Consider the following 25,474-nt stretch of genomic DNA (forward strand, 5'->3'; position numbering starts at 1 on the left):
ACCCCTCGTGACAAAACACAACAACCAAGACATCTGCAATGACCTCACGTCAAAGTTCAGCGGCGATCAGTAGAAAAAAGCCACGCAAGCGAAGAGCCAATGTCTACGATGCCGTTGCAGGCAAGAGCCGCATCACTGGACCATGAAAAACGGATTCTGACTGGAAATATAGGAAACGTCACGCAAGCTGGTTTGATTGGGCATGTTACTGGCCCAAAGGCGGCCAAGAAACGTCTACGACCGGACGAAGTCCTCTTCAAGCGTAAAAATGCACCGATCCGGTACGAAGAGGATGACTATTACCCAGCACATAACCGTCTCTCGGATCAGCAACTGCCTAGGGGAGAACTTTCAACTTCGATACATGCTTACATAACCCATATGTATGCCCAGGTCGACGCCCGTGGCCGGAGCATACGATGGCGACACCTGGATGGAACTGTTCTGCTTGCCCTCGGCATCCTTGTAGAGGAAACGGCGCGCAGTGTCATTGGCAAGACTGGCGATCTGGCCTTCACCGAGGCTGACCAAGGCAACGGCCGTAGGAAGAGCAAGAGCAAGAGCAAGCCGGCTCCATCTGCCGTCAAAGAGCATGAGCTTGTTGATGCAGCCAAGCAGTCTACAAAAGCGACGAACCGTGATGTGCGCGTCTCCTGGGCTTCGCCAGTGTAACACTCAATGTGCATCTCGGGTGAGACTGATTAGTGTTGCCTTTCACTAGACTGGTGTTCCGGCCATTATGTCATGCAAACAAATATTGTTTGTGCACCTTCCAATTGTAATAATGGCAGCCTTGGGACTAATTGCGGGCCTAGTACCCGACACCTATTTAATCCGCTTCACCCTCACCGTTGTATCCCAACCACCCACACAATCATGGCCTCACACTCGCGCGAATTCTCCGATGAGAGTGCAGCCTCGCATGACACAACACTATCTCAAGATGCCAGAGTTGCTCGTGCCGCTGAGGAGCACCTTGCTTGGGACGCAGCAAGACTTCATCTGAGCGACATCGAGGATAACAAGGACGAAGAGGGAGAATCCGAAAACGAGGAAGCTGCCAAGATTTTCTCTTTCTCTGAACCGCAAACCGAGAGCTCAAGCGATAACAACAGCACATATGAGACCCTGCGCCGCAACCTTAGCGCTCGTACTGTTGTCTCAACCTCTTCCAGTTTTGCTCATCGCATGGAAAGGGCGAAAGCTGCCTACAATTCACATCTTGCAGTCATTGGGAGAGGAACATGCGGTACGGTTTTTGAAATTGCTGGAACTGAGACTGCGATTAAGAAAGGCTCAGACAAGCAAGGGCTCTGGGTGGATGCTAATCTCACAAACGTAGCATGTCGGGCTGTTGTGGAAACAAAGGCACTACTTGAAAGTATGTTTCCGGGTTCTTCGATCCCTCGAGTGCCTCAAGTCTATGGATGGGTGCGCGATGAAGAGTTAGAGAAATGGTGGGAAGTCAACAGATCTCGATTTCCGGACCAAGACAACGCGACTGGATACTTATTTCAGGTTCAGCGCATCTTACCTATTTCGAAAGCCACTCGCACCGCGCTCATCAAGAACTACTTTCCCAAAGAATTCCATGAAAGCTCTCTGGCAGATCCTAGCAACAAGGCATGCCTAGTCAGACCGTACCTTGGGATGAGGCGTAGCGATCACGAGTTTGACCACCCTGCTGAGACTCTGCAAAACTTCCCGCTGCATCTCGACCAGATGGAAGATATCGAATTGGACATAGCTCTGTTCTCCAGAGAAATAGCTATCGGCTTGGCTGTTATACACTGGAGAGCAGGCCTCGATGGTATGGATGTGGAATTTGTTCTTGGGAGTTCCGCCATTGGTTCTGAACTCCCCCCTATCGTTGAGCATTTCGAGAGTGTTCAACCCTTTAGCATTCCTGCTGGCGACTTCACTCGGCGTCAAACTCATCTATGGATGCTGGACTTTGACAAAGCCAGTAAGCTCGACTTCAATGACTGGAAGAAAACTCGGCAGCAAATGGTTACAGCAGTGACGGCAAACGATCCCTACTTTCCAAACCCAGCCACTTCGGGTGAGAGCGAGGAGCTGACTTGGTCAGCCTTTGAGGCAGCGTACCTTCAAGCTGCCGACGCGCTGTTGAAGATACACCCTACACTTTCCAAGAAGGCAAGAGCCAAGAAGTATCCCGAAGCCTTCCTCGTTGACTGGAAGAAGAGGGCCCAATCCTTGGAGGAGACAAAGGATGGTGGTTTCATACAATTTTCGACTTAGTTACTCAAGTTTGCAATGTTCTGCATGGACTACGATGCAGAACGAACATTTAGGCTCTATAGCTTATCGAAGTGGCATGTTTCATGGGAGCGGTAAGACGATGTGTATGTAAATTAATTAGTTGCCAGCGAGCTCTTCATAAGAACCAGATATGTACGATAGAATGAATCAGAACAACGTAGTTGTCATATTTACTGCCTTTCTCCGCTCCGACTTTGAATTACAATAAGAGTATACAACCAAATCGAGCAAAAATACAAGAAAACTTGGATGACCGTGTCTAGGGGTATATGTATACATGAATCCATATATTTCCTTTTGATCTCTTCCCATGAACGCCAGTTCAAAGCATGCAAAAACAACAAAAAATCATTCAATGTTGAACTTGTCCATTTCCAAATCAATCCAACTCGCCCTCTTGACCCGGCGCCTCTTACTGCGCCGCTCTGTAGCCTCGTCGCGCGTCTCCCACCCGGCCTGATCGGCCCTATTAGATGCCTGCAGCTCAGGATGCGTCAGATTAGAATTGAGACGGCGCGGGTCCACGAAGTCAGGGTACTGCTGGCTGCCAAAGTCGTACATGAGCGGGCTGCTCGTGGGCCCGTTGGCGCGGCGCGAAGTGTCTGGGCGGTTGGCACTTGTGTTGGCGCTGCTTGATTTTTCGAGGGCGAGGGTGTTGCGGTGCTCGAGGGTGCATGCTCCGGTACAGTTCGCATTCTGGAAGTTGGAGCTGTTGTTGCGATGGTTGGCATATGCTGCAGGGCTGGAGAAGGGATTTGCATTGAGACTGGGGTCGGATTCTGTGCGATCGCGCACAAGCTGGATCAGTTTGCCGAGAACAGCGAATTCTAGTTTTAATTTGACAGAATATACGACACCCTTGAGCGTGGTTTGAATAAGATATTGATTTGCAAATTCCATGGCTAGCAGAGCGATATCCAGGATGATGATCAAGACATTGATGGCGAGAAGCTGGTACATTGTTTTCCGGACACTGGCTTGCCTGAGCTGGCCAATGGTGGCACCGTCATCGAAGCTGCGCGTATCGCTTTGGATGGATTGGGAGAGCCTAAGCAGCCGGATTGTCTCCTTGATATAGATGATGGACAGGATTGTCTCTTGCAAAAAGAAGCCCAACATCTGTGTCTTTTCCATGATAGAGTAGGCGCGGACGAAGCGGGCCAAGGTAGCGGGCGAGAGGGTATTCGCGTTTGAGCCAAAGGTCAGGACCGTGGTGACCGAGTGCAGTAGGAGGCCATTGCAGACGATCATGTACAATGACCAGCGGAGGGTGCGGCGCGAGTTGGTTACGAGGTGCAGGCGCGACCACAGGACGACGGATTGACCTGCATGCAGCGTTGTGTGTCAGTCTCGATGCAGGTTGTGTGCTTTCCTCGTGGTTGCGCGAAGCGGCAGCATACATACCCGTAACCATGGTATACCAGCCGATGGTGAGAAAAACGATGGCCACATATCCGACATTAGTGTTTGGGTCGAGCAGGCGGAAAAACTTTATGATGAAGCCGAGTGAATAGGGTATGATACCGAAGGCACTGATGACGAGCGACCAAAAGTAAAGTCCGTGGTAGTGTTGGAAGGTGACAAAGGCGAGGATGATGAGCTCAAGGGCATTGTAGAGGGCGAGGCCGAGGAAGAAAGCAATGATGATCTTGAGAGGAACCGAATTGCCCGTGTAGCCTGTGGGACCGTGGTAAGGTTGGAGTTTGTGGCTTGGTAACGAAGGGACTGACCTCCAGTTATGCCCGCACCGGCGGACTCGAGCGAGCCCTGTGCCGGTGTCGTCTCGGCGGCAAGAGCAGCAGACGTTGCACTGGCCGAGAGGGAAAGGGAGAGGGAGAGTGATGCCATGGCGAGGCTTCAACTCACCCGACACCGACGCTTCTTGGTCAATCCAACATTGACGACGGCGACGACGGCGGCAACAACAACAACAATGTCAGCAAGACGACAGTCAGTCAGAGGCAGCGGATGCCACGCCATGAGCGAAGAACAGACCCACGTCAATGCGTTCGGCATGGCTACGGCTGATGGGGCGCGAACGAGGGCAAGGCAAAACGGGCCGTTTGGAAGTGGACTTGATTAAGAGCAAGGCTGGTGGTGGTGAAGTGAACAAGGCGGGGATGTGTCCCGAGGCACGAGCATAGGCATGCGTAAGTAGGTGCATGCACGCGAGTAATAAGGCAAGTAAGTATACGAGACAGTACGACATATCATTAGTAAATACATGGCCGTGTACTGTAGCACTGTGTGAGGTGTGTACAAGTATGCATCTCATCCGCCCTTGATTCGCGGGCAAAGCTGCCCAACCAGGCCAGACACCCCCTCGGCCTAGCCTCTTGGGGACTAGCGCGAACGAGTCCGGGGTAGATCCACTTACGCACACGCACACGCACACGCTCCGTCGGCCATGCACGTGTCCACACATGTCCACACATGTGCATGCATCCAAAGCTTGTCACCACCCACTCACCCACCACTGCAAACTTGGCCCTAGCCATGCAAACATGCCATTCACACCCGCCCCACTTCCCTGTGCCACCATCACCCGACATGCCATTTGTTGCCCATATGCGTCCACACTCAGACACCAGCACTCCATACTCCATACTCCACTGCATGAAAAGGGGGTCATTGCCTCTGTCCCTGCGTCGCCGTCCCTGCACAGCCGATCCACGCCCCTCTAGGTAATGTTCTTGCCCATAATCTCGCCCCTCTTCTTGCCCTTTTGCTGCGCTGCCTCGTGTTTCCTCAGCTCTTCTGGCACTTTGCTGATCTGGCTCTTCATGAGAATCTGCTTCAGGTCGTAGAGCACGTCGGCGTCCTCGTTGCCCCAGAAGGTAATCGCAACACCAGGCTTGTCCGCTCCCAGACGACCCGTACGACCAATGCGGTGTGTGTAGCTTTCAATGCTGCTTGGCATGTTGAAGTTGACTACCAGAGATACGTCCTGGATGTCAATACCTCGGCCCGCCAAATCAGTCGCAACCAGCACACTCGTCTGTCCGGACTTGAGCGACGCAAGCGCCGCTTCACGCTGTTCCTGCGTCTTTGACCCGTGCAGCGTCGCCGCCGAGAATCCCATGTGCTTGATGTCACGAGCAATGGCATCGCAGTTGCGCTTGATGTTGACAAAGACAATAATCGGTGGTGCAAACTCGCCAGACGTGAGAATCTCCTGTAGCCGCTTCTTCCGCTTCTCTTCTCCCTGGATAAACTCTGCCCGCTGCTCCACCGTTTCCGTCGCCTCGCCCAGATTGCCCACCGTCACAATAGCAGGACGACGCAGGTACTTCTTCGCAATCCGTTCTAGCGCCGGCGGCATAGTGGCCGTGTACATCATCGTCTGACGGTACATGTCCCGCCTCATGACACTAGCATCTTCAGCACTTTCGTCGTCGGGCTTCTCGTTGTTGACGGGCAGCGCCTCGAGAATCTTGTTGACTGGCTCTTCGAAACCCATGTCAATCATCTTGTCCGCCTCGTCCATGATGACGTAGGTGCATTGGCTGAGGACCAGCACGCGACGCTCAATGCAGTCTACCAGACGACCGGGCGTCGCAATGATGATTTCAGCGCCATCACGCATCTGGAACGATTGCTCCTCAATCGAATGACCACCAACAAGGACTGCAGTATTGAAGCCTAGTGGCGCTGCAAACTTGCGCGTCTCCACCTCGATTTGCTGCGCCAACTCACGCGTCGGAGCCAGGATAAGGGCATAAGGGCCGTCGTGGCGATTGGCCGCCGTCAGAGGAGGTAATTCCATGATGTAGGCCAGCAGCGGCAGGACAAAGGCGGCAGTTTTACCTGAACCTGTTCTGGCCACGCCAATGAGGTCGCGGCATTGCAGAGCAATGGGTATAGCAGCACGTTGGATAGGCGAGGGCTCCGTGTACCCAACTCGGTCGACAATGCGCATGAGCTTGTCTGGCAGCCCCGCCTCGTCCCAGTTGCGCATGGGATTTGGTATTGAGCCTCCTTTGGTAGCAATGTTGAAGTCCTCTTTGAAGATGCGCCAATCGCGTTCACGCATGTTCTCCAGCCTCTTCTCGCTCCAGTGCTTGTCGAGTTGCGCGCGGCCGCCCTTTTCTTTCCGTCGCCTTTCCATATCTATTATTTGCTGTGCCCTCTCTCGACCGTGCTCGGGATCCCGCTCGATAATGGCCTCGATCATCCTCTGTATCGCCTTATCCGTGACCTCTTCAGAGAATCCACCTAGCCTACCCCGACCAAAGAAGCTGGCTTCGGCCTTTTGCTGATAGATGGGGTTGTAGTCATGGCTTGTGTCTTCCTCCTCGTTCCACTCGAAGTTAAACTTCTTCTCCGTTGTCCTCTTGCGCTTCTTCTTGGCCGAAAACGTCGACTGGTTCTGCTCCGCGCCCATGTATCGCTGCCGAATCATGGCGGCTTCCGTGTCCTCGGCCGGTCGCTTGCTCTTTCGGTTCTCGGATAGTGGTGGTAGTGGTGGTGGCGCCATGTCACCTCCATGTCTGCGATCTCGCATAGACGATGGCTCAGTGGGTGCGTCTCGCATCGCCCGTGGGCCCACCGGTATGGGTGCGCCATCCTGCGAAGGTTTCCATACTCGGTCGTTGCCGTTGCCGTTGCCGTTACTGTTGCTGTTGGCGTCTCTCCTCTTTTGTGCCTCTTCTACTTCTTTCTTGCGCTTTTCGAGCGCGATCCGTTCCCGCTCAGCCTTGGGAATGAATTTGGGTTTCGCAGCGGCAGCTTCCTTCTCCCGCTTGGCCCTCAGGATGTCATCGATACTCGGCGGCTGCTTACGTGATGGAGCAGCAGGCGTCATTGCGCGTACTGGAGTGTGAGGTTGAGAGCCTGTCCGGTCGCTTTGTTTTGTGGCTGCGTTCCTGGGACGTTTTGGGTTTAGATCGCTGACAGTAGCGTTGCGGTTGTGCTTGTCTAGATACGGACAGGAAACGGAGGGGCCGCTCGGTTGGAGCTCCGTTTTGTAGTACTGGTAGTGTCCGGGTCACGTGATGGCCATGTAACAGGTTGGACCTACCGGAAACCTTTGGATCTGGTGGAGGTAGGCAGTACAGCAGAGTCAGCTCCAGATGGACTTCTGGGCCTCTATCCAGAAGGTGTACCTCTGTCTTTCTCCAAGAGAACACAATATAGAGCGAAATCCCACGAGAAATAGCTTGTTTTAGTATGGGGGCTCTGATAGAACTAAGCTCTAGTTTGTGCTCAAAAACGCGCGAAGTGTTGACGGGAGTCGAGATGAGTTCAAATGGATGCGCGGTAGTGATGAGATGAGAGAGGTTGACGGACGATATGGCAAACTTATAGGCATCCGAGCGCTTTGCTGCACTGCAGCAAGTTATACCCAATCTACTTTGGTTTTGTCTCGCCGCTTACTAGTGGCCAGTGTCCTCCTTACAACCATAGTGCGTTGTGCTGCTGTTTTATCGCAACCGTAGTTCGCTGTTCTGCTGCCTTCGTCGTAACTGTGTTGTATTTAGTTGTCGTACCTAAAAGAGGTGTGTCTAATAGGCATAGCAGAAACGGCATAGATTGGAGGAATCCAGTCTGCAAAAGTATGAGGTAAGATTGATTGTTTGAATCTCTTAGAGATGCAGCTTATGTACTGCTGACGCTAAGCTACCATGCATATGGGAAAGTACCGTTACATTGGCGGTAACTTCTAGAATACTGAGAACTCCACCTTCTCGTAAAGTCGTTCGACCATGAGTTATGGGAGTTGCGCCATAGTGTTACATGGGGCGTGGATGCTTACGGTATGTTCGATCCTTCGAAACCACATCTGGGTACTCTTGCTCGCCCTGGAACAATTCGTTGGAGCCTATTTCGTTAGACTCAAATTGTCAGGTTGCTGCTTTCTGCTGCTACTGATTGCTGTTGTAGTGTTGGCACCTGCTCGGCCATCTCAACTACTATCTACGCGTACTAGGCCAAGCGCCCAATCACGTGTTCTTGCTATCGATAAACCCGCCCTCATCGGGAGCCACAAGGCCCCGCCTGCGATGTGGACGTGATGAAGAGCATGACAGAATGATTGTTCAAATCCAGTGTCATTCGCTCATGGTCCATACTCCAGCCTCATAGGTAGAGTTACGCTGCATTGTGACTTCATCTACTGGAGACACCTTGTTGATTACAGAGCTATCTCTGTTCTTCCACTAATACAATATGAAAGCAACCCGGATAGTTCAATCCCTATCCGTGCAAGGAGTTTCACATTGTCCGGTCACAGTGCTTGGCCCAACCTCTGGTACTCCTCTGGCGTGCGTCATAGCTCATAAGATCATTGTATGCCACCAAGTGCCATGCACCCTCTCAATCCTGCCTGCCCTTGAGTAACCGCTTCGTTACCTTGTCCTTTTCGATAATGTAAACGTGTGCGCCCCAACCTGAAAGTGCGTCACGGTCGACAGCGTTGAGTAGCGCCTGCGAAATAGTCTCAAACAGGTCCTCTGGACCCTAGACTGAGCATTAGTACATGATTCAGAGCAAGAGTGGCGCTCAATAACCCACCAGATCCGGCTCCCACAGTCCCTCACATGTTCCAAATAGCTGGTCACTCGCGGTTCCGCTTACGATGAAGTCCTTTGCAAAGTCGATGCACCCAATGCTGTCGAAACCGCAGATGAATGGCTTCCCGCTCGTCTGGTTGATACCTGCAATCACTGGGCTGATGAAGTATGGGCCAAAGCGCCTCTCGTACAGACTTGAGCTGACGAGGTTGGCCATGGTCTGTGGGCTGATGTTACGTTCTTCGCGAAGACGGTACATGTTGACCTTGTATCGAAACAGGTCGGACACGGTCGAAACATCGGTGGCGAGGCCGGTGAGGCCAAGGAAAACGTCGCCGTATTGGAAGATCTTGGGGAAGTTGTTGGACACGGTGAGGGCCTGCATGCCGAGGCGGAGGTCGCAGGCGATGGCCACACAGTCCTTGCCCACCATTGCCACGCAGGCGCCGCCGTCTAGTGGAATTGTTAGATGACCATGTGGTATTGTGGTTGTAGAAGAAGCGTACTTATGGAGAATGGCGACGACTGTTACGATTAGCTGTGTCCATGTGCCGACGGATGCGGGGAGCTTACCATGGCTGCAGGAGTGGTGTGATGTCTGGCGGGATGGTAGAGACAGCTGCAGCAACAGGAGCAGTGAAGATGTACTCGGTTGTAGATCTAGAATCGAGCAAAAGTGGTGTTGGCAGTGGGTGTGATGCACCCAGGTAGCAGCTCAGTACGCGGCGGCGCGAGCAAGCTCCACCCTAGGACAAGGCAAGGCTACTTCGCAGCTTAAACCCGTCTTGGCGCTGGGAACTTTTGATCTCCACGCCTGCATGCCCGCATCTTGATCGCAAACACGCAATCCACGCAAGATGAGCGCCCCAAAAACGGTCGAAATTGCAAAATCTTTGCCGCCGCGCCTGCTGCGCTTCTTCCAAAAGTATCCTCCGCCTGCACTATTCCCTGATCTCACATCCCCACTTTCAAATCCATCACAACCAACGGCCAACATAATATCAACCACCCCGCCCATCGACTCCAATACCTCAATTAGCGAGATTTCGGCACCAAAGGACACACCGATACCCTCGAGCGCACCCCAAAACTCAAACATACCTCCAGAAGCGCACCAACTTCCTTACCCAAACCCTTTCCTCCCCCATAAGAACTTCACAACCGGACGATGGCAGAGCCCCGCCTATGGACTGCGCAAGCAAGCTGACCTAGTGAAGCTTGCTTCTGAGCACGGTGTTGTCGATCTATTACCATGGACCATCAAAAAGCCAGGCGAGAAGGAGCGACAGAGGGTGGAGAGGGGTCTGCAAGTCAAGGGCACAGGCGAGGGACAAAAGGTCAAGGGAAAGCTGTGGGAACGAACGCTCAAGGGCCGCCTAGAGATGAGGCGACAGGCTATGCTGAACATGCCCGCTTTGATTCAAGAATGGAAGCAAAAGGGACACGGCAGGGGCTGGAAGAAATGGCCGAGTGGCAAGGCAAAATAAGTCTGTCCGTGTTTCAGTGTTGGTGGGCAGCTTCAATTCTGTGTTTTCAATACCCACATGTACAATGTATGAATCAAATCCATTCCATTGGCGCAACAAGACATGGGCCAAAGCTAGCTTGAAGAACGATCAAGATGAATAAAAAACAATTGCTGATTGGGTATCCTTCTGACGAAATCTATCTCTTTCATAACCCGCCCAATACACAGCTTGTATGCGTGTACATGTGTATGCCCAAAAAACTAACATAAGAATGTCGTGAGTGCAAGTGTGCATCCCCTGCGTGACATAATGCCCTACCAATCTACCCAGACTGCCCATGCGCCATGAGAATGTAATCAAAGTTGCTATACCTCACATGACCATCTCTTCGTCTCCATAGCCACCGCGTAAACCATACTCACGTGCAAATGCATACGCTCCGTAATTGTTCTCCATGTCGATGACGCTTCCCACATGCTTCTGCCAGAGACCATTTCCAGTATTGTATACCGGATCAGTGGCTTGGTTGTATCTACTGGCCTCCTTGAGAGCCTGCTGAGCTCGTGCCGACTCTTCATACTCGCGCATTGCCATCATCTCATAACCTGAAGACATGTATGGTTCGGCGTTTGCTGCAGCCATGGCCTGCTCTGATTCTTGCTGCTGCATTGAATTCTGCTGAGCAGCATCCTCGGCTTGCTGCCTCTCATATCTCAGCTTGGCCATTGCTTCTTCTTGCGCCAGGCTGGTAGGGGGCCAGTCGTAGAGCTGCCTCGACATGTTGTAGTCGGTGCCTGCTGGGTGTCCCTGGCGTCCTGAGGGAGGCGATATTCGCCATAGCTCGAGGAGACGCAGGCGTTGGTCGTCGTCTGCATTCTTGAAGAGATCAATCTGAGAAGGAAAGAGCAGAGAGGGGTCGATGCTGTTTCTCAGAAGCACAGCTTCCAGATCCGACTCGTTGATTTGCGTCTTCAGACTCGGCTCTGAAGCGCTGCGAAGAGGGACATGATGCGAGTGTGTGTAATGCTGTGAAGCGTAGACGATGTTCTTTGGGGCGGGCTCTGGCTCTGGCTGCTGTACTGGCTGGAGGAGAGGTGCTTGCACTTGGGTTTGTGAAAGGGTCATGTTGGCCGAGAAGAGCCTAGTGAGTTCGTCTTGCTGCATGTTTGCGTCTTGTTCAGCCTTGGGCTGCACGTTGATGCCGGTGGAAATTGCACCACACTATGACGTAGGGTTAGTGGATGTTGGTTGCCAGTGTCAGGGCGTTGGTGGCTTACGTGAGAGCAAGAGATGTTTTGGGAAAAAGCAAAAGGACTGAACGAGACAGGAGTGTCGTAGGAGCAGGAGCAATGGTGGAGGAGCATTGGTTGCATCTCTGTGCCGGGGTTTCGAGAGCAAGTCGGGATATGAGGAGGGGTAATGGTGTAGAAAACGGAAATAAACAGAGGAACAAGACACAGATCAGCAGGCTCGAGTCGATTTCGCAGTCGAGGGAGAGAAGGTGCAAGGGGAGGAGAACAGTTGACAGCGACTTGGTGGTGGTGGTGGTCCCTTAAGTACATACCGTCGAGTGTAGCGCGCTGTCGGGTCATGCGTGAAGGCGGGATGATTCTGGGAAAATTGTCGCCCACAGTCCAATTAGTGTCAACGCGTTGAAACCCAACCTGTTCGGCTAGCCAGTGCACAGCCAATCGAGTGCATCTGAAGCCTGTGAATAGTCGTCGGTTTGGGGCGACAACTCATCACGTCTTTACAGGCGTATGCATCGCTCGACGTCGCCCACTCGCCCGCCATTGGAGGGGTTCCGGCGGAAGAAGCCGGGGATCAAAGCATGGCCTGCACGTGACTTTGCACAGCCGTATGCAGTATGTGCCCGGTCGCTACAGTCATGGCACAATGGCACAGGCATGTGCACCAACCAACGCAGCCAGGGCAACTGCGTATATATGCGCAGAAATGGTTGCAGCACAGACACCAATACATTCACCCTGGCTGTGCTGCGCTGCTCTTGTAGTGAGTACTATGTAGGTAGCGTGTCGGGGCCGGGGATCTCCTTGGCACGCTAGTGGTGAGCTGCTGGAGCTTGCGCAGATACACCATTGCCTATTGCCTATTGTCTAGTACTACAAGCATCACCAACAACACCGGGCAAGCACAGCTCCCGACATCGTCCAATCCAGCACCCGAATTGTACCCACTGCACAAGCAGAGAGGCTGTTTGAGCACGACTTGAGCACGGCCGTCACAACCACCCACTCCATCCACCATGGTAAACAGCCCCCCCGCCCGCTCGACACGCACCCCGGGGGCAAACTGACATTGCTGCAGACGTCAATAGGCACAGGCTATGACCTGTCCAACTCGGTCTTCTCGCCCGACGGTCGCAACTTCCAGGTCGAGTATGCAGTCAAGGCGGTAGAGAACGGCGGCACAGCTCTGGGCATCAGGTGCAAGGATGGTGTTGTGCTCGCTCTCGAGAAGCTCGTCAGCAGCAAGCTGATCAAGCCTGGCGCCAACAAGCGCATAGCAACCGTTGACCGCAACATGGGCGTCGTGTCTTCTGGTCTCCTCCCCGACGGTCGCCACTTCGTCTCCCGAGCCCGTGACGAGGCGGCGCAATGGCGACAGCTCTACAAGGCCCCCATTCCTTCCTCGTCCCTCGCCGACCGTATGGGAAGCTACGTTCAGGCATACACGCTCTACTCGAGTGTACGGCCATTCGGCATAACGGCCATTATTGCCGGCTGGGATTCCGAGGCCGAGTTGCCCGTCGACGGACAAGTCGGCTCGGGTCCTTCTGTTGGCTCGGGAGGCAAGAGAGAGGGTGCCAAGCACGGCGGTCCATCTCTCTACATGATTGAGCCGAGTGGCCTTTACTGGGTATGCAAAACGACTAGACACTATGTATACAATGACTAATCGATCCAGGGATATTACGGTGCAGCTACAGGCAAAGGCCGCCAGGTCGCAAAGTCGGAGCTCGAGAAATTGAACCTGCACGAGGGCCAGCTTTCATTAGAAGAAGGCGTCAAGGAGGCAGCGCGCATCATCTACGTCGCACACGATGACAACAAGGACAAGGAATTTGAGCTTGAGATGACGTGGATTAGCAATCTCGACGGACCGACCAAGGGTAGACATGAAGAAGTGCCCAAGGATATCCGGGAAGAGGCCGAGAGGCTTGCAAAGAAGGCGCTCGAGGGAGACGATGACGATGACGACGAGGAGGAGAAGATGGAAGAATAAATGAATGGATGCTCGAGTCGAGCCATAGTGGAGAAAAGTACAGACCCTGACGATGCGTAACGAGCGGCTTTTGCACAAGCCTTAACGATCAATGAACAAGATTCACACTAGCAAGGCATTGCGGCCATATTTGCATGCGTCTCGCTTGCTTCCCATGCTGTGCTTCGCTTCGTCTTGCCCTTCCGCTTGTGGAGTGACAGTTAGCAGCACCCGCGTCATCGAGATGCAGGTACGTCGGCCCCACTAGCGCGTCATTGCAAACTCGTCTCAACAACAATCCGCCCTGGCCTTTTTTTATAACGTTGCTGCGTCGCCCATATCCACTTGCATTCAGGCCCCATACTCGCAATTTGTCTGCAATCTGCCCGCCATGGCCCCAAAGCTTGTCCTCATCCGCCACGCCCAAGCCCAGCACAATGCTACCAACGACTGGTCGATACGTGACCCTCCACTAACCGAGCTCGGTGAGCAGCAATGCCGCGAGCTGCACGAGCATCTGAAGCAGACCGAGATTGGTAACCAAATTGAGCTCATTGTCGTGAGCGCGCAAAGAAGAACGCTCCAAACCGCCACCATTGGACTCGACTGGCTCATCAAAAAGGGCATAAAGGGTAAGACGAGTGTTGGAGCATGGTGAACCAGAGCAAGTAGTGGCTAATGGAGCCTCATCACAGTCATTCCCGACGCAAACTGGCAAGAAAACGCAGACAAGCCCTGCGACACGGGGACTCCCCTCGACGTCATTTCCAAGGAGTTCCCGCAGTACGACTTTTCCGTCGTCGACCCCTCATTTCCAGACAAGACGACAAACGGCCCCAAGAACCCGTATGCTTTCACCGAAAAGGCCATTGTGGCGCGCGGCCAAAGATGTCTCGAAGATCTGTACTCACGGCCGGAAAAGGTGATTGCCGTAGTCTCGCACTCTGGCTTCCTGCGCACCGCCATATGTAACCGCATGTTTTTCAATGCCGACTACCGTGTGTTTGACTTTGACGAAGAGGCCATGAAGAAGCAGCCCGGTACTTTTGTGCTCAAGGAGAGCGACGAGACAGAAAAGAGTGGTGGCGGCATGGGCAGGAGCGAGGTTGGTGTCTTTGGCATCGTGCCTGGAGACTTTCCGCCAGAGGTGGACGAGCAAGACGTGGCAAAGGAGGCAGATAAGGTGGACGACGAAGCTGTAAGAGAGAAGCCGAGTGCATAATCTAACCGGCTACATTCAAGCATACACAATCATACACGTAGTCTGTCAGTGTTAGATCTTCACCTAATACCCTTTCTCCAGACAGCATCCAGCAATCCAATCTACAACGTGACTGCGCATCAGGAACCTGTATTCCGTGTTTGTATTGATACTGTTATGCAAAATCCTGACAAGTCCAGCCCTCCACTTTGTGAACCTTTTCCTTGAGACAACCACTGGGGTCCCCTGTATGACTGTCTACAGCTCCTGTCGAAGGGTTTTCCACTTTACCAGCCAGTCGGAGCAAATTGAAGATGATGCTTCCAGTGCTTATACTTTCCTTCCCACGCGGCATTGAACGCGGCCATGGCTTCCTCTTCCCTGGCCCCCTTGATTGCGAGACTGACAGCTTGGCCATACAGCACATGCAGCTCCGTGCTTGCCCGCGCCAGACGCTGGTTGTTCAAAAACACCGCCAGCGGGTCCTTGGACCAGCGAGTTTGGACGTGAATCCTCACCGTTTCAAGAAGCATGGCATTGTCGACGTCGTTATTCGTACATGCCTTTCCACACGTCAATCTGCGAAACTGCAATAATGGCTTTATCCATTTCTCCCGCAAACTAAACTTTGGGGCACAATCGTGAATGCGAACCCAAATTTGTAGCTGTTGAAGGTTGGAGAGTTTCTTCGAGGCTGCCTTGCATGCTTTGGACCTAGAGGAACAACAGAAAAACATGGTTGGTAAGTTCTTTCGTATAGTCATCGCCCAAAACACTCAAAAGAGAGAAAAAGAACGGGAAAAGGAAGAAAGAAAGAACATGTCTTGAGGCAATCGCAGCATTGCATTTCACTCACCAACTCTGCGTGTGCTTGTCCTGCCAGACTTGATGATCGGTCCGCTGAGGATGTCCATAGGTGTTGTAGTGGAGATGCAACTTTGTTATATTTTGCAGACTGGCGCTTGACACGACGCCGAAGAAGCTGTGCATTCGCTTTGGCGCATCGAATATGAAAACAGTCTTGCAGTAGAGAAACTTGGTCGTCTCCAGGTGGACCTGCTTGCATACCAGACTTAGGGCGTACAGCGAGCTGAGCCAGTTGGTCTGTAGGCCATGTACCATAATGTACTTACCCAGTGATACGGAGAAGCGCACGACGCACGGAGCAAGAGAGTCATCGGACTCGGAACCAGAGCAAACAGTCCAATATTTCTGAGAAGAGAGTCCCGAACATAACTTGATCGTGTGGGGTTCCCGTTGTTTGAACCGACCGCCTTTGGCAGCTACTTCGCAGTGATGCTCCCGGTCAAAGTAGTACTCGTAGATTTGGTTTCTGATTTCGCCCGGTAGGGCCAAGAAACCCCGCAGCTGTTTTTGTGAATAGATTGGTGGTCTGTGGGCACGAGAGAAGAGACTAGGCGATATTGTTGTGATTGGCGACATCGAGGACGTGTCTTCGAGAGCGAGAGGTATTGAGCTGTTTTGACGTAGGTTAATTGTGTAAGGTAGGTTAGTCGAAATCAGCAAAGGCAATCAAGTCGGAGTGAGTGCACAATCAAACATGCCGCCGGTAGGTGTATTGACGGTGAGGTAAAGTGGAGTTGAGGGTTGCCAGCCTGGACGCCCCCCCACCTTGAGAGCTGGATAGCACACCGACGCTAGCCCCGCTCGGGATTAATGAAAACAACAGCTGCACCTCAATCGCCCGTGCTATCATACCGCCCCCGTCAAACACCATGTCTTGGTCACTCTTCCGCCCACGTATCCTCTTCCGTCAACCCCAATTCCTTGCCAGCCGTGCCTTAAGCACCTCCCGACCGCACGCATCCCGCCTCCGCCAGCCAGGTGAACCCACAGGCCCCAACGAGCCTCCAGCCCACATCTCTGCCCCGTCATCCAAGTCGCCCCTCAAGGTCTGGCCCATTGTCGCCATCTTCGCAACAGGCACATTTTTGTTCAAGAAGATAGTCGACGACCGCAAGGGCGAAGGTTACCAGCCAAAAGGACCCATTCAAGGCCATTCACCAAGTGGTAAGGGACAAGTGCGGCCTTCGCATCCGCATTAGCCAGTCAGACCGATACAACAAAGATGCCTGCCATTGAACAGACCGACATTGGCGCGCGTACCTCTCCTCTGTGGTCCAAGGATGATGTAACAGTGCTCTTTGTCCTTGGCGGTCCTGGTGCTGGAAAGGGCACGCAGTGCCAGAAGCTTGTTAACGACTATGGCTTCAAGCATCTTTCTGCTGGTGACCTTCTGCGTGAGGAGCAGGATCGAGAAGGCAGCCAGTTTGGCGAGATGATCAAGACGTACATCAAGGAAGGTACTATTGTACCTATGGAGGTGACGGTCAAGCTGCTCGAGAATGCCATGCGCAGTAGCATGGAGAGTGGCGAGAATGACAAAAAGCTGTTTTTGATCGATGGTAGGTGCCATACCAGCCCCCAAGTTGCGCTCTTCTACTCCTGCAATGTTGGCCCACGTTTCTCACAAAGAAATTTCTTTGATTATAGGATTCCCACGTAAGCTTGACCAGGCTCATGCATTTGAGCGTGCGGTGTGCCCGTCCAAGTTCACCCTCTTTTTCGAGTGCTCCGAGGGTGTCATGGAGAAGCGACTGCTGCACCGGGGCGAGACTTCGGGCCGGGCAGACGACAACCCAGAGAGCATCAGGAAGCGGTTCAGGACTTTTGTCGAGACGAGCATGCCGGTGGTAAACGAGTTCGAATCTCAGGGCAGGGTCGTCAAGGTCAACGCTGAGCAGGAACCCGATGCCGTGTACAGGGATGTGCAGGCAAAACTCAAGGAGCGCGGTGTGGAGCCTATCAGCCGCTAGATCGTGCAGACACAAGCTTGGGAATTGGACAAATAGACAAGATGGAGAGTCAATATATGTGAATTGCAATATCTATCCTGCACAGCTCCAAGGCTGCGATTCATAAAGGTGGAAAAGCCTGGCTTTGTAATGCATCTAATGCCGTCCCTAGCCCACGCCCCTGTTTTTGCCAAAGAAACAAACGCACGCCCACCTAAGACACCATGTTTTGCTTAGTCCAAATCCTCATCAATAGCCCTCTGCTGCTTCCGCTGGCCGCCCCGGCCGCCAAATCTCGAGGCCATGTCAGCCTTTTGGTCAGCCTTGTTGGCCTCATCCTCCTTTTCCTGGAGGAACCTCTGCTTCTCCTGCTGGATGACATGCAAGACACCCTGCAGACTATTGCGCCACAGATCTAATCTTGAAGCCACCTCCCGCCACTGGTTGTCGCCAAAGACTCGGTATGTGGAGCGATGGATGAGGAACGTCTGGTTAAGCTGGCTGAGCTTGCCCTCGACGAGGCCGGCGCGGATCACGTCAATGACCCACATCTCCACGTCTTCCAGGGGCACCTGTAGGCCTTTTGCAATCTTATCATAGGGAAGCGACCGTGTCTGGCCGGCCGAGGCGGCCATGGAGGCAAGGGTGAGTAGGCGCATCTTGCGGTTGAGGGCAGTGCCGTCAAGGCCAGACTCTTCGACCCAGCCGTCATGCTCGTCCTTGAAGTCGTTGAAGTCGTCGAGTAGGTCTGAGTTGAAGATCTCAAGCAGCTGGAAGTAGACGGGGTCCGAGTTGCGCAGGGCCTGGATTGAGTCGAGGTCGGTGAGGTCCTGGAAGTCAAAGTGGTGGGGGTGGGTGAGTGCCGACTTGAGCGCGCGGAGTGAGAGGTCACGGGCGTCGGGCGACGAGGCCTGGTCTGAGGAAAAGGTACGCAGTGCGCGTAGCAGATATGTGTATGCCTGCTCCGTCTCACCCGCGTCGGCGGCGACATCGCTGACGGCCAGGTAGAGCTTGCGGGCGTCGTCGTCGGGCGTCTTCCACTCAAGAAGCCAGGTGTCGAGGTGCTTGAGCTGGGGACGCAGCGTCTCAAAGTTGGAGGTGGCACGGATGGCACGGAGGATGGCGAGCAGGACCTGGTAACGAGCCTCGCTGGTGGGCTGTGTTGTGTTGAAGATGGTGCTTAGGATGGACAGGGCGAGTCCGCCGCCGTTGTAGGGCGACGACGAGATGGGGGCGCTGAGGTTCTGGCACATCTTGGGCAGGAACATGGAGACATTGGGCGACTGATTTACGAGGTGGATGAGCAGGTTGTAGGCGGCAATGAACTCTGCGCACTCATGGTTAGACGGGCGCTTTGTGCGAGGCAAGTCAAGTGCGGTGCGGTGCGGGGCGCGGCATACCCTTCTCTGGCGCCTGGTTGAGGGCCTGGCTGGCGACGACGAGCTTCTTGAGCACTTCATCCTTTTTGTTATCCTTGAGCAGCTCGGCCGTCTCGGCCTGGAGGGCGGCGCTGTCATCGCCTTGGGATTTTTTGAGGCTGTCAATGTATTGTGCGAACTCGTCGGTAAGCTCGTCGAAGGAGCCCTCGATGAGTAGGGTCGTCTTTGCGCCAGGCATGGTGGTTGTCGCTGTGAATTTGGCGTGCGGAGTGTGTGAGGGGGGCGGGGCGGGTGCGAGGTTGACAATGGGATGCGCCCGTCGAGTGGTGGGTGGGATGCCAAGATTTGTGTTGCATTTTTGGAGTTTGCTGCTAAGTAAGTACTACTATCGATAGCACGTATTGCATACCACATGGTACATGATAATAGTCATGTTACACATCCTCACCCCACACCAGCCATTACTACTATTTCTATTATTGCTATAACCACTACTAGCACTACTATATTACTTGCCTACTTATATATGTATATATGTATATATGTGGGTGTGTGTACACCCGGCTCACCCTACTACACCACACTGCCATACACTCCTCCTCGGCTGCTGTCAACATCATGCATACGCGTGAGAAAGATGATATACTCTCCATCTTTATATTGCCTAGTATAGACTACGGCACATATACACGGACAACAGAATAGCAAACCAACCAGCCTGCTGCCATCCTGTCCTGTTGTGCCATGTGCATGCTGTTGCCCAAGGAGCACAGTCACGTGACTGGGTCAGCCCCCCACTTGGTAGCATCTACGCTTATATCAACATGACTCGGATAGTTAGTTAGAGCAGATTACATCATCCAGCCTTACAGTCCAAACAAAATGTCAGAGCAGTAAAGTCTACTAGTCTCCAGTACTGCTTCACTCCTCCACCCAGCATGTGCAATTGCTGAGCCGACATGGCATCCAGTCTCCTACAGCTGCCGTGAAGCGAGTACTTATGCGCTGGGCAGGTGCAACCACTACGTATGTGTGTATGCTCTATTGTCAACCAGGCATTCCAGACTATTGAATCTTGCAAGCCAGCCAACGAATGCTAAACAGATAGACAGTGCAACGCACGCTGTCCGCCAATGGACCCGTTAATCCATCAACGCTGCCGTTTCGGGCGCGTCGCGAAACTCGCGCGTCAGTGTCTGACGTCAAGGCCCGATAGTCGCGCCTCCCCTACTGCCACCTCTACCACTCCCACTCCCACCATTCACTCCCACGTGCCCTGGCGCTGGCGCCCAAAGCGGATGTCTTTCCTTTGTCTACACTTATATCTTCTCTTCTACTTCGCGGGCATGTGCATTTCCCCATACCCCCTCTTCACCTTCTTGTTCTTCTTCCATCGTATAGCTGTTGCGTCCGTTCGAAGCTGCGCTTAGCCAGCCACAGAGCGACGCGCCTCATACACAACTCTGCACCCTTGTTTCTGCCGCCGACCACAGTGGGTCCGGATTTCCCAACTATGACCGAAAAATACTTCTTCGATCCAACCAGTCCACAAGCACCACCTAAAGACAAAAACGCAACAACATCATCATCAGCTTCCATGCTGCCGACCTCTGGCAAGGGAAAACTAGTCCGTGTTTCCCGAGTTGCTAAGCAAAAGGCTTTACAGCAGTTTGGTCCACAGTCTGATGACAAAAACGCATATGCCAAAACGGGAGAAAAAGGAGTGTCTGGTCCAGACACGCCTATTGCAGCATTGTTGATAAAGAGAAGATCGCATCGTTCTGAGATTGTTCCCGGCAAGAAGGTCACAAACAATACTAGAACATGTAAACCACATATCAAGCACAAGGTTGATGACGACGAAGACTATGTTCCAAGTCAGATCGAGAAGAAGAGGAACAAGAACAAGAACAAGCAGTCTAGCGCAAAGCGCAAAGCGGATAGGGACACCAAAGAGGACGGGAAGCAGAACAAGAAGCCACGGCTGCAGGCAAATAACCCTGAGGGTTCAATCGATTGTGCAGAAAAGCAACGAGATCAATCGAAATCATTCATCAAACCTGCATCATCTGCCGTATCTTCGCGACATTCGCTGATTGCAGGACTGAAGGGTTCACAGAAGCCAATAGACGCCTCTCAGACAAGGTTCAAAAAACCAATGTTACCTTCACACATCACTCAAGCGCCGTTGACCCCGACGAAGCCGAAGAAGAAACTTGTGGAGACACAGAAACGGCTCCACACGCCAAGGGATGCAAGGAGACCTCTTCTCGATGACGTTTTCTCACAAATGCCATCGTCGCCACCGATACCTTACGAAGCCGACGAAATGAATGATTGGTCACAGGATACTCGAGCTGTGACAGCGATACTGTCGAGCAACAGCAAGCCTATACCCGCATCACCAAACGCAGAATCAACGGCTATATCCGGCCACGCAAATTGCGATGATGTAGCGCATGAGAAGCGGGCAGGAGATTCGCAAACTGCAAAAAGTGATCCTTTCACACGAAGGACCAAGAGCGGAAAAGCCACATCGTTCTTACGTCGTTTGACAGAGGACGGATCAAAAGTTGTTGATCTGGATCTTAGCAACCAATGTAGTACTCTTGCTGGTGACTGCCGTAACGACCAGCAACACACTTCAGAAGCCGAAATTTTGCCTGTTTATCTCGATTCTTCGCCACCAAGGGTGCACTCGCCTATTAGCAGTCACAGTTCGACCTCTGCCGAGTATTTATTCTCCTCCGAACCCCAGCTACCTTCGTCAGAAGCCGAAGAGATTGGGTGGGAGAAGAGCTTTGAGCCTCATCAGTGCAGCCTACATGATGTCTTGATCAGTACGTCGAAACGGGTCGTGCGTCATATCGTCGATAGCGAGACGGGCCTCGACGAAATTGCAGAGACGTTTGCAACACATGGTGAGTATATACAAGAGTCGCTCCTGTCCCAACATGACGACGACTACAAACACGCGTTCGCCGATATGGAGAGTAAAAGGGGTGCTCTCCGAGAAGAGCTTGAGCAGGCCATTAAGCGAATGGCTGGCGAGCGGAAGCGAATTGGTTTTGATGGAACCTTGCACCCGCCAATAGAAAGATAGCGGCAAATGACTTGGCCTAGTGCACGTTGGCGCCACAGTAGGAGTAGTGTGGGGCTACAGAGCTGATACCCACTCCCTGTACCCCAGCTCCCACAATTGTGATTTAGAGGCAGATCTTCGTTGCATCTGCCATCTACACTTAGTCAAGTAGGTCCTGCTCATCCACACATGCGTCTTTTTCCGACCCTAACATTATCATTCTACCCTGCCAGCCCTTGTTGCAAGCCGTCGCTAGACATCCAGCCCCTCGACAACAAGGCTAGATCGATACACAAACACGTCGACTCCAAGATGCCATCCATGACTCCCTCATACACACGCATCCCAAACTTTTATCGCCTCTTCTTCACCTACCTCGACCCCCTCATCTGCGTCTGGGGCGCGTCTATGGACTTTTTCCTCCCCTCTCTCGTCCTTTCGTCCCACATTCCCTCGCCCCCCGTGCCAGACCAAGGGCATATCATGGTGCTGACACAGCGCGGAGGCGGCATGCTAGACTTTGGCATCGTGTCTGCTGTGCTGCTGCGGTACACAGACGACGTCAACATCTGGTCTATTGTACAGGTTGCTTGTCTGACAGTGGATCTAGCATATTACTGGAGTGCATGGCGTGTCCTGGGAGGTCAGGGTCGGTTGAGCCCTGGAGCGTGGCGGGCAGAGGATTGGGCAAGCCTAGGTATCACAGTCTTTGCAGGCGCCGTCCGTGCCGCATTTTTGATGGGCGTGGGGTTCGGGAAGGAGGAAGGCGTCAAGGGCGTCAAGGGCGTCAAGAGGCAGTAGACTCGCACTGGGTCATGGAGCACTTTGCTCATCCTTGAATTTGCGGGTTACATCTCTGCAAGCGACCGTCAATGGCTGATCAATTGTACATGTGTCCTTTGCCTGTGTGTAGTATCACTGTGAAATCCAAGGTGCTTAACCATGCATTGTGCGCAATGCAGCTGCGATTCTAACAGCCATCACAATGATATTAACTTGGAATTAGACCATCTCTTTCTGCGAAGCACGGTGACTATGGTCAGCCTGCACGTCGGTTATTTTGACTATATTCCACAAGTTTGCTTTTGCATGTGGTTCACAAACCTCAAGCTCCAGATCCTCGCTTGCCGCTCTCGCCATACTGCGCTCCAACTCGGGGCAAGAGTCAGTATTGGATGTTTTTTTATTATGTTTGGAGCTGCCATTTGTTGCATCGCTATGTCTCGGTCTCGTGGTCATGTCTAAAGATGCAAGCGAGCGGCGGTTACTAAACAGGCTTGTTCTCCACAAGAACTTTTGCGCAGCGAGGCGATATAAGGGACGTAGTGTGGAGAGCGAGCCAGCAGTAATGGCCAGACTCATTTCTATTTCTGACCAAATCGCGATGGGTACCGTGCTATAGAGGAACTCTGGGTCGAGGAAGGTCTGTACGTAAGCCAGGCGCACAATAACTGCCGAGCTTGCACTGTGATGCTACATTAGCCCATTTGTATTCGCAGTTCCACGTGCAAGATTGGGGTGACGGACATGCATCCCATACTCAAGATAGGAATCAGCGCGAGCTTTTGATTGCGACTCACTGTCAAGCCCCTGACTAGAAAGACAGGAAGAATAGCAAAGCTGAAATCAGAAGCGGCAAAAATGGCAGACATGACATATGTCAAGGACATGATGACGTGGATGTCGATACATGTTCCTGTTTCGCCGATGGCTCTGGTCCAAAAGAAGCGGACGGGTTTGCATTGGAACATTGCGATGAGGCCGTATGCAGCGCCTATGACGATACTAATCCAAATGGCAAAGTACGTCATGCGACGAGATCGCACATGCGTATATGGTGTGTAGCGGAGAAGTGAAAGACCAAGGGATACTTTGGCGCTGATCATGGTCAGACAGTATGTCCAATAGCAAATCCACCAAAACTACAATGAAATGAGCGTTAGTACATGGACACCAACTAGGCACTCACTGGGGTTCGCATACTCGTAAGGCTATCATCATGCTTCCTGGTGTAAGGTCCTTTGCCAGTCTTCCAGTGCCGGTGAGTGCGCCTCCAGTGGCGCAACCAACATTTGTGGTATGCATGAGTTGCGCGAACAACATCCATCGGTCATCCCAGCCGAATGCCTTGACTATACTTGTCCGCACGTAGACCCGGAGCACTACAGCTATCCAGGAAATGACTAGAAACGCCACCTCGATCTGCTCATAGTCGTCAATTATGTATAAAACAGACTGTTTTTTTTACTTAGCATACCCTGACCATCTCGCTGGCGCGAGGTCCGATGCCCATGATGGCTTCGTAGAATTGTGGGCCGAGTGGACAAAAACGTGGGGTGGTTTATGTTTTTCCAAAAGGTGGAGCGTCGTGAGCGGAAGGCCTGCCGTTACGCACTTATACCCCATAGTTAAAGTATGCAAGTCTACGTACGGCAATGTGACATAAGTTTGGAATGTGTGCCACACTCCTTTGCCACGCTAGAATACGCGCGCAAATGTTACAGAGCACCGGAATTCCCTGACACAAGTCAGTGTCGTTCTGTCTCTAGCTGGCGGCTCGGCAATAGGACATTCCTATAGCGATGCAACGCAGCGAGCCTATAGCTCCTCTGTGTGGGACCATAGATCAAGATCGCGGGGTTTTCTGGGTAGATTACGGCTTGGCATTGCTTGCTTTTGATATTCAGCAGAAGAATAAACTTTGCCGGAGCGCGCCCGATGATCAATTTCTGGAACGAGCCAGAGAGCCATAAGCAGACCTGTGCATAGTGGACATTTCAGATGGCTGCTACACGACTTGTGTCCATTCAGCCAGTTGAGCTTTTTGACGAATTGGCTTTTTTCACAGGGAGAAGACTACGCTTTTCTAGGCTTTTTGGATTCGCAAATGTTCGTAACGTGCTATTCAATCGCGCGTTGGGAATACAACAGGCCTAGCACTCGCTTTCTGGACGGCATTTTGGCGATTGTACGGGTCCTTTACGTCAATATCGTACGTTCTAGTCGATCTGCTTGTTTGATACCAAAAACCTCTGTAAAACTCCCCAGCTTCTCTTGTACGCATTACCGCGTAAATCACTGTCTTTGAGGAAGCAATGGTGCTGTAGAGTATTAACGCCACAACATGCATGCCAGTCGCACGACGGTTTCTAGACCGTGGGGAAATTCATCTTTCAGCGCGGCTGCATCCGGTACTGAATAGGTGCCCGATAAAGCTATGGCATAAGTGGGTTGTCTTTGCAGTAGCAGGGGTGCAGTTGCCGTCGCTACCACTCGAAAAAAGGCTAAGAAGCAGTTTGCGCAACCAAATCATAACGGAGGATCCTCCGATCAATTGTAGAGCCACATTCAGAGCACGGCTAAAACCAAGATTTGAAGATACCAAAAGCACATGCCAACCCAAGTAATGGTTGTGGTATATCATACGCCTTGATCACCAAGAAAAAGTTGAGAAAGGCATGATGAGGATGTACCACTGGTTGCTCAATGTCCTCGGGCTAAAATTTA

At 52.6% G+C, this 25,474-nt stretch overlaps 15 protein-coding genes across 15 annotated transcripts; 8 read left to right on the forward strand and 7 right to left on the reverse strand.

Annotated features, from left to right (window-relative positions):
* Positions 1-38: 38 nt before the first annotated feature.
* On the forward strand, positions 39-672 carry COCMIDRAFT_37615 (uncharacterized protein; the record flags this gene model as incomplete). The annotated part of the gene is made up of 2 exons (XM_007690743.1): positions 39-120; positions 173-672. 2 exons carry the CDS (start codon positions 39-41, stop codon positions 670-672), a joined length of 582 nt encoding a protein of 193 aa, XP_007688933.1.
* A 72-nt stretch (positions 673-744) lies between these two features.
* COCMIDRAFT_97946 (uncharacterized protein) lies at positions 745-2,262 on the forward strand (the record flags this gene model as incomplete). The annotated part of the gene is made up of 2 exons (XM_007690756.1): positions 745-951; positions 1,066-2,262. The coding sequence occupies 2 exons, from the start codon at positions 745-747 to the stop codon at positions 2,260-2,262; spliced, it is 1,404 nt and encodes a 467-aa protein (XP_007688946.1).
* A 369-nt stretch (positions 2,263-2,631) lies between these two features.
* On the reverse strand, positions 2,632-4,131 carry COCMIDRAFT_97928 (uncharacterized protein; the record flags this gene model as incomplete). Its single annotated transcript, XM_007690757.1, has 3 exons — positions 2,632-3,608; positions 3,688-3,960; positions 4,014-4,131. The coding sequence occupies 3 exons, from the start codon at positions 4,129-4,131 to the stop codon at positions 2,632-2,634; spliced, it is 1,368 nt and encodes a 455-aa protein (XP_007688947.1).
* Positions 4,132-4,963: 832 nt separating this feature from the next.
* Positions 4,964-7,087, reverse strand: COCMIDRAFT_97942 (uncharacterized protein; the record flags this gene model as incomplete). Its single annotated transcript, XM_007690758.1, has 1 exon — positions 4,964-7,087. One exon carries the CDS (start codon positions 7,085-7,087, stop codon positions 4,964-4,966), a length of 2,124 nt encoding a protein of 707 aa, XP_007688948.1.
* Positions 7,088-8,598: 1,511 nt separating this feature from the next.
* COCMIDRAFT_37619 (uncharacterized protein) lies at positions 8,599-9,228 on the reverse strand (the record flags this gene model as incomplete). The annotated part of the gene is made up of 2 exons (XM_007690744.1): positions 8,599-8,742; positions 8,797-9,228. 2 exons carry the CDS (start codon positions 9,226-9,228, stop codon positions 8,599-8,601), a joined length of 576 nt encoding a protein of 191 aa, XP_007688934.1.
* A 424-nt stretch (positions 9,229-9,652) lies between these two features.
* Positions 9,653-10,282, forward strand: COCMIDRAFT_27142 (uncharacterized protein; the record flags this gene model as incomplete). Its single annotated transcript, XM_007690735.1, has 1 exon — positions 9,653-10,282. One exon carries the CDS (start codon positions 9,653-9,655, stop codon positions 10,280-10,282), a length of 630 nt encoding a protein of 209 aa, XP_007688925.1.
* Positions 10,283-10,636: 354 nt separating this feature from the next.
* COCMIDRAFT_6139 (uncharacterized protein) lies at positions 10,637-11,637 on the reverse strand (the record flags this gene model as incomplete). The annotated part of the gene is made up of 2 exons (XM_007690723.1): positions 10,637-11,485; positions 11,542-11,637. 2 exons carry the CDS (start codon positions 11,635-11,637, stop codon positions 10,637-10,639), a joined length of 945 nt encoding a protein of 314 aa, XP_007688913.1.
* Positions 11,638-12,530: 893 nt separating this feature from the next.
* On the forward strand, positions 12,531-13,510 carry COCMIDRAFT_37622 (uncharacterized protein; the record flags this gene model as incomplete). Its single annotated transcript, XM_007690745.1, has 3 exons — positions 12,531-12,533; positions 12,593-13,144; positions 13,193-13,510. 3 exons carry the CDS (start codon positions 12,531-12,533, stop codon positions 13,508-13,510), a joined length of 873 nt encoding a protein of 290 aa, XP_007688935.1.
* Positions 13,511-13,880: 370 nt separating this feature from the next.
* COCMIDRAFT_37623 (uncharacterized protein) lies at positions 13,881-14,711 on the forward strand (the record flags this gene model as incomplete). Its single annotated transcript, XM_007690746.1, has 2 exons — positions 13,881-14,121; positions 14,185-14,711. 2 exons carry the CDS (start codon positions 13,881-13,883, stop codon positions 14,709-14,711), a joined length of 768 nt encoding a protein of 255 aa, XP_007688936.1.
* A 266-nt stretch (positions 14,712-14,977) lies between these two features.
* Positions 14,978-16,133, reverse strand: COCMIDRAFT_27146 (uncharacterized protein; the record flags this gene model as incomplete). Its single annotated transcript, XM_007690736.1, has 2 exons — positions 14,978-15,404; positions 15,547-16,133. 2 exons carry the CDS (start codon positions 16,131-16,133, stop codon positions 14,978-14,980), a joined length of 1,014 nt encoding a protein of 337 aa, XP_007688926.1.
* Positions 16,134-16,426: 293 nt separating this feature from the next.
* On the forward strand, positions 16,427-17,527 carry COCMIDRAFT_27147 (uncharacterized protein; the record flags this gene model as incomplete). Its single annotated transcript, XM_007690737.1, has 3 exons — positions 16,427-16,732; positions 16,798-17,116; positions 17,205-17,527. The coding sequence occupies 3 exons, from the start codon at positions 16,427-16,429 to the stop codon at positions 17,525-17,527; spliced, it is 948 nt and encodes a 315-aa protein (XP_007688927.1).
* Positions 17,528-17,739: 212 nt separating this feature from the next.
* On the reverse strand, positions 17,740-19,123 carry COCMIDRAFT_6143 (uncharacterized protein; the record flags this gene model as incomplete). The annotated part of the gene is made up of 2 exons (XM_007690724.1): positions 17,740-18,833; positions 18,907-19,123. The coding sequence occupies 2 exons, from the start codon at positions 19,121-19,123 to the stop codon at positions 17,740-17,742; spliced, it is 1,311 nt and encodes a 436-aa protein (XP_007688914.1).
* A 1,275-nt stretch (positions 19,124-20,398) lies between these two features.
* On the forward strand, positions 20,399-21,988 carry COCMIDRAFT_6144 (uncharacterized protein; the record flags this gene model as incomplete). Its single annotated transcript, XM_007690725.1, has 1 exon — positions 20,399-21,988. The coding sequence occupies one exon, from the start codon at positions 20,399-20,401 to the stop codon at positions 21,986-21,988; it is 1,590 nt and encodes a 529-aa protein (XP_007688915.1).
* Positions 21,989-22,288: 300 nt separating this feature from the next.
* COCMIDRAFT_97880 (uncharacterized protein) lies at positions 22,289-22,768 on the forward strand (the record flags this gene model as incomplete). The annotated part of the gene is made up of 1 exon (XM_007690759.1): positions 22,289-22,768. The coding sequence occupies one exon, from the start codon at positions 22,289-22,291 to the stop codon at positions 22,766-22,768; it is 480 nt and encodes a 159-aa protein (XP_007688949.1).
* Positions 22,769-22,969: 201 nt separating this feature from the next.
* COCMIDRAFT_37628 (uncharacterized protein) lies at positions 22,970-24,260 on the reverse strand (the record flags this gene model as incomplete). Its single annotated transcript, XM_007690747.1, has 5 exons — positions 22,970-23,011; positions 23,072-23,432; positions 23,495-23,889; positions 23,951-24,169; positions 24,225-24,260. 5 exons carry the CDS (start codon positions 24,258-24,260, stop codon positions 22,970-22,972), a joined length of 1,053 nt encoding a protein of 350 aa, XP_007688937.1.
* Positions 24,261-25,474: the final 1,214 nt, after the last annotated feature.

Source organism: Bipolaris oryzae, assembly GCF_000523455.1.
Source record: "Bipolaris oryzae ATCC 44560 unplaced genomic scaffold scaffold_84, whole genome shotgun sequence".
NCBI classification, from domain to species: domain Eukaryota; kingdom Fungi; phylum Ascomycota; class Dothideomycetes; order Pleosporales; family Pleosporaceae; genus Bipolaris; species Bipolaris oryzae.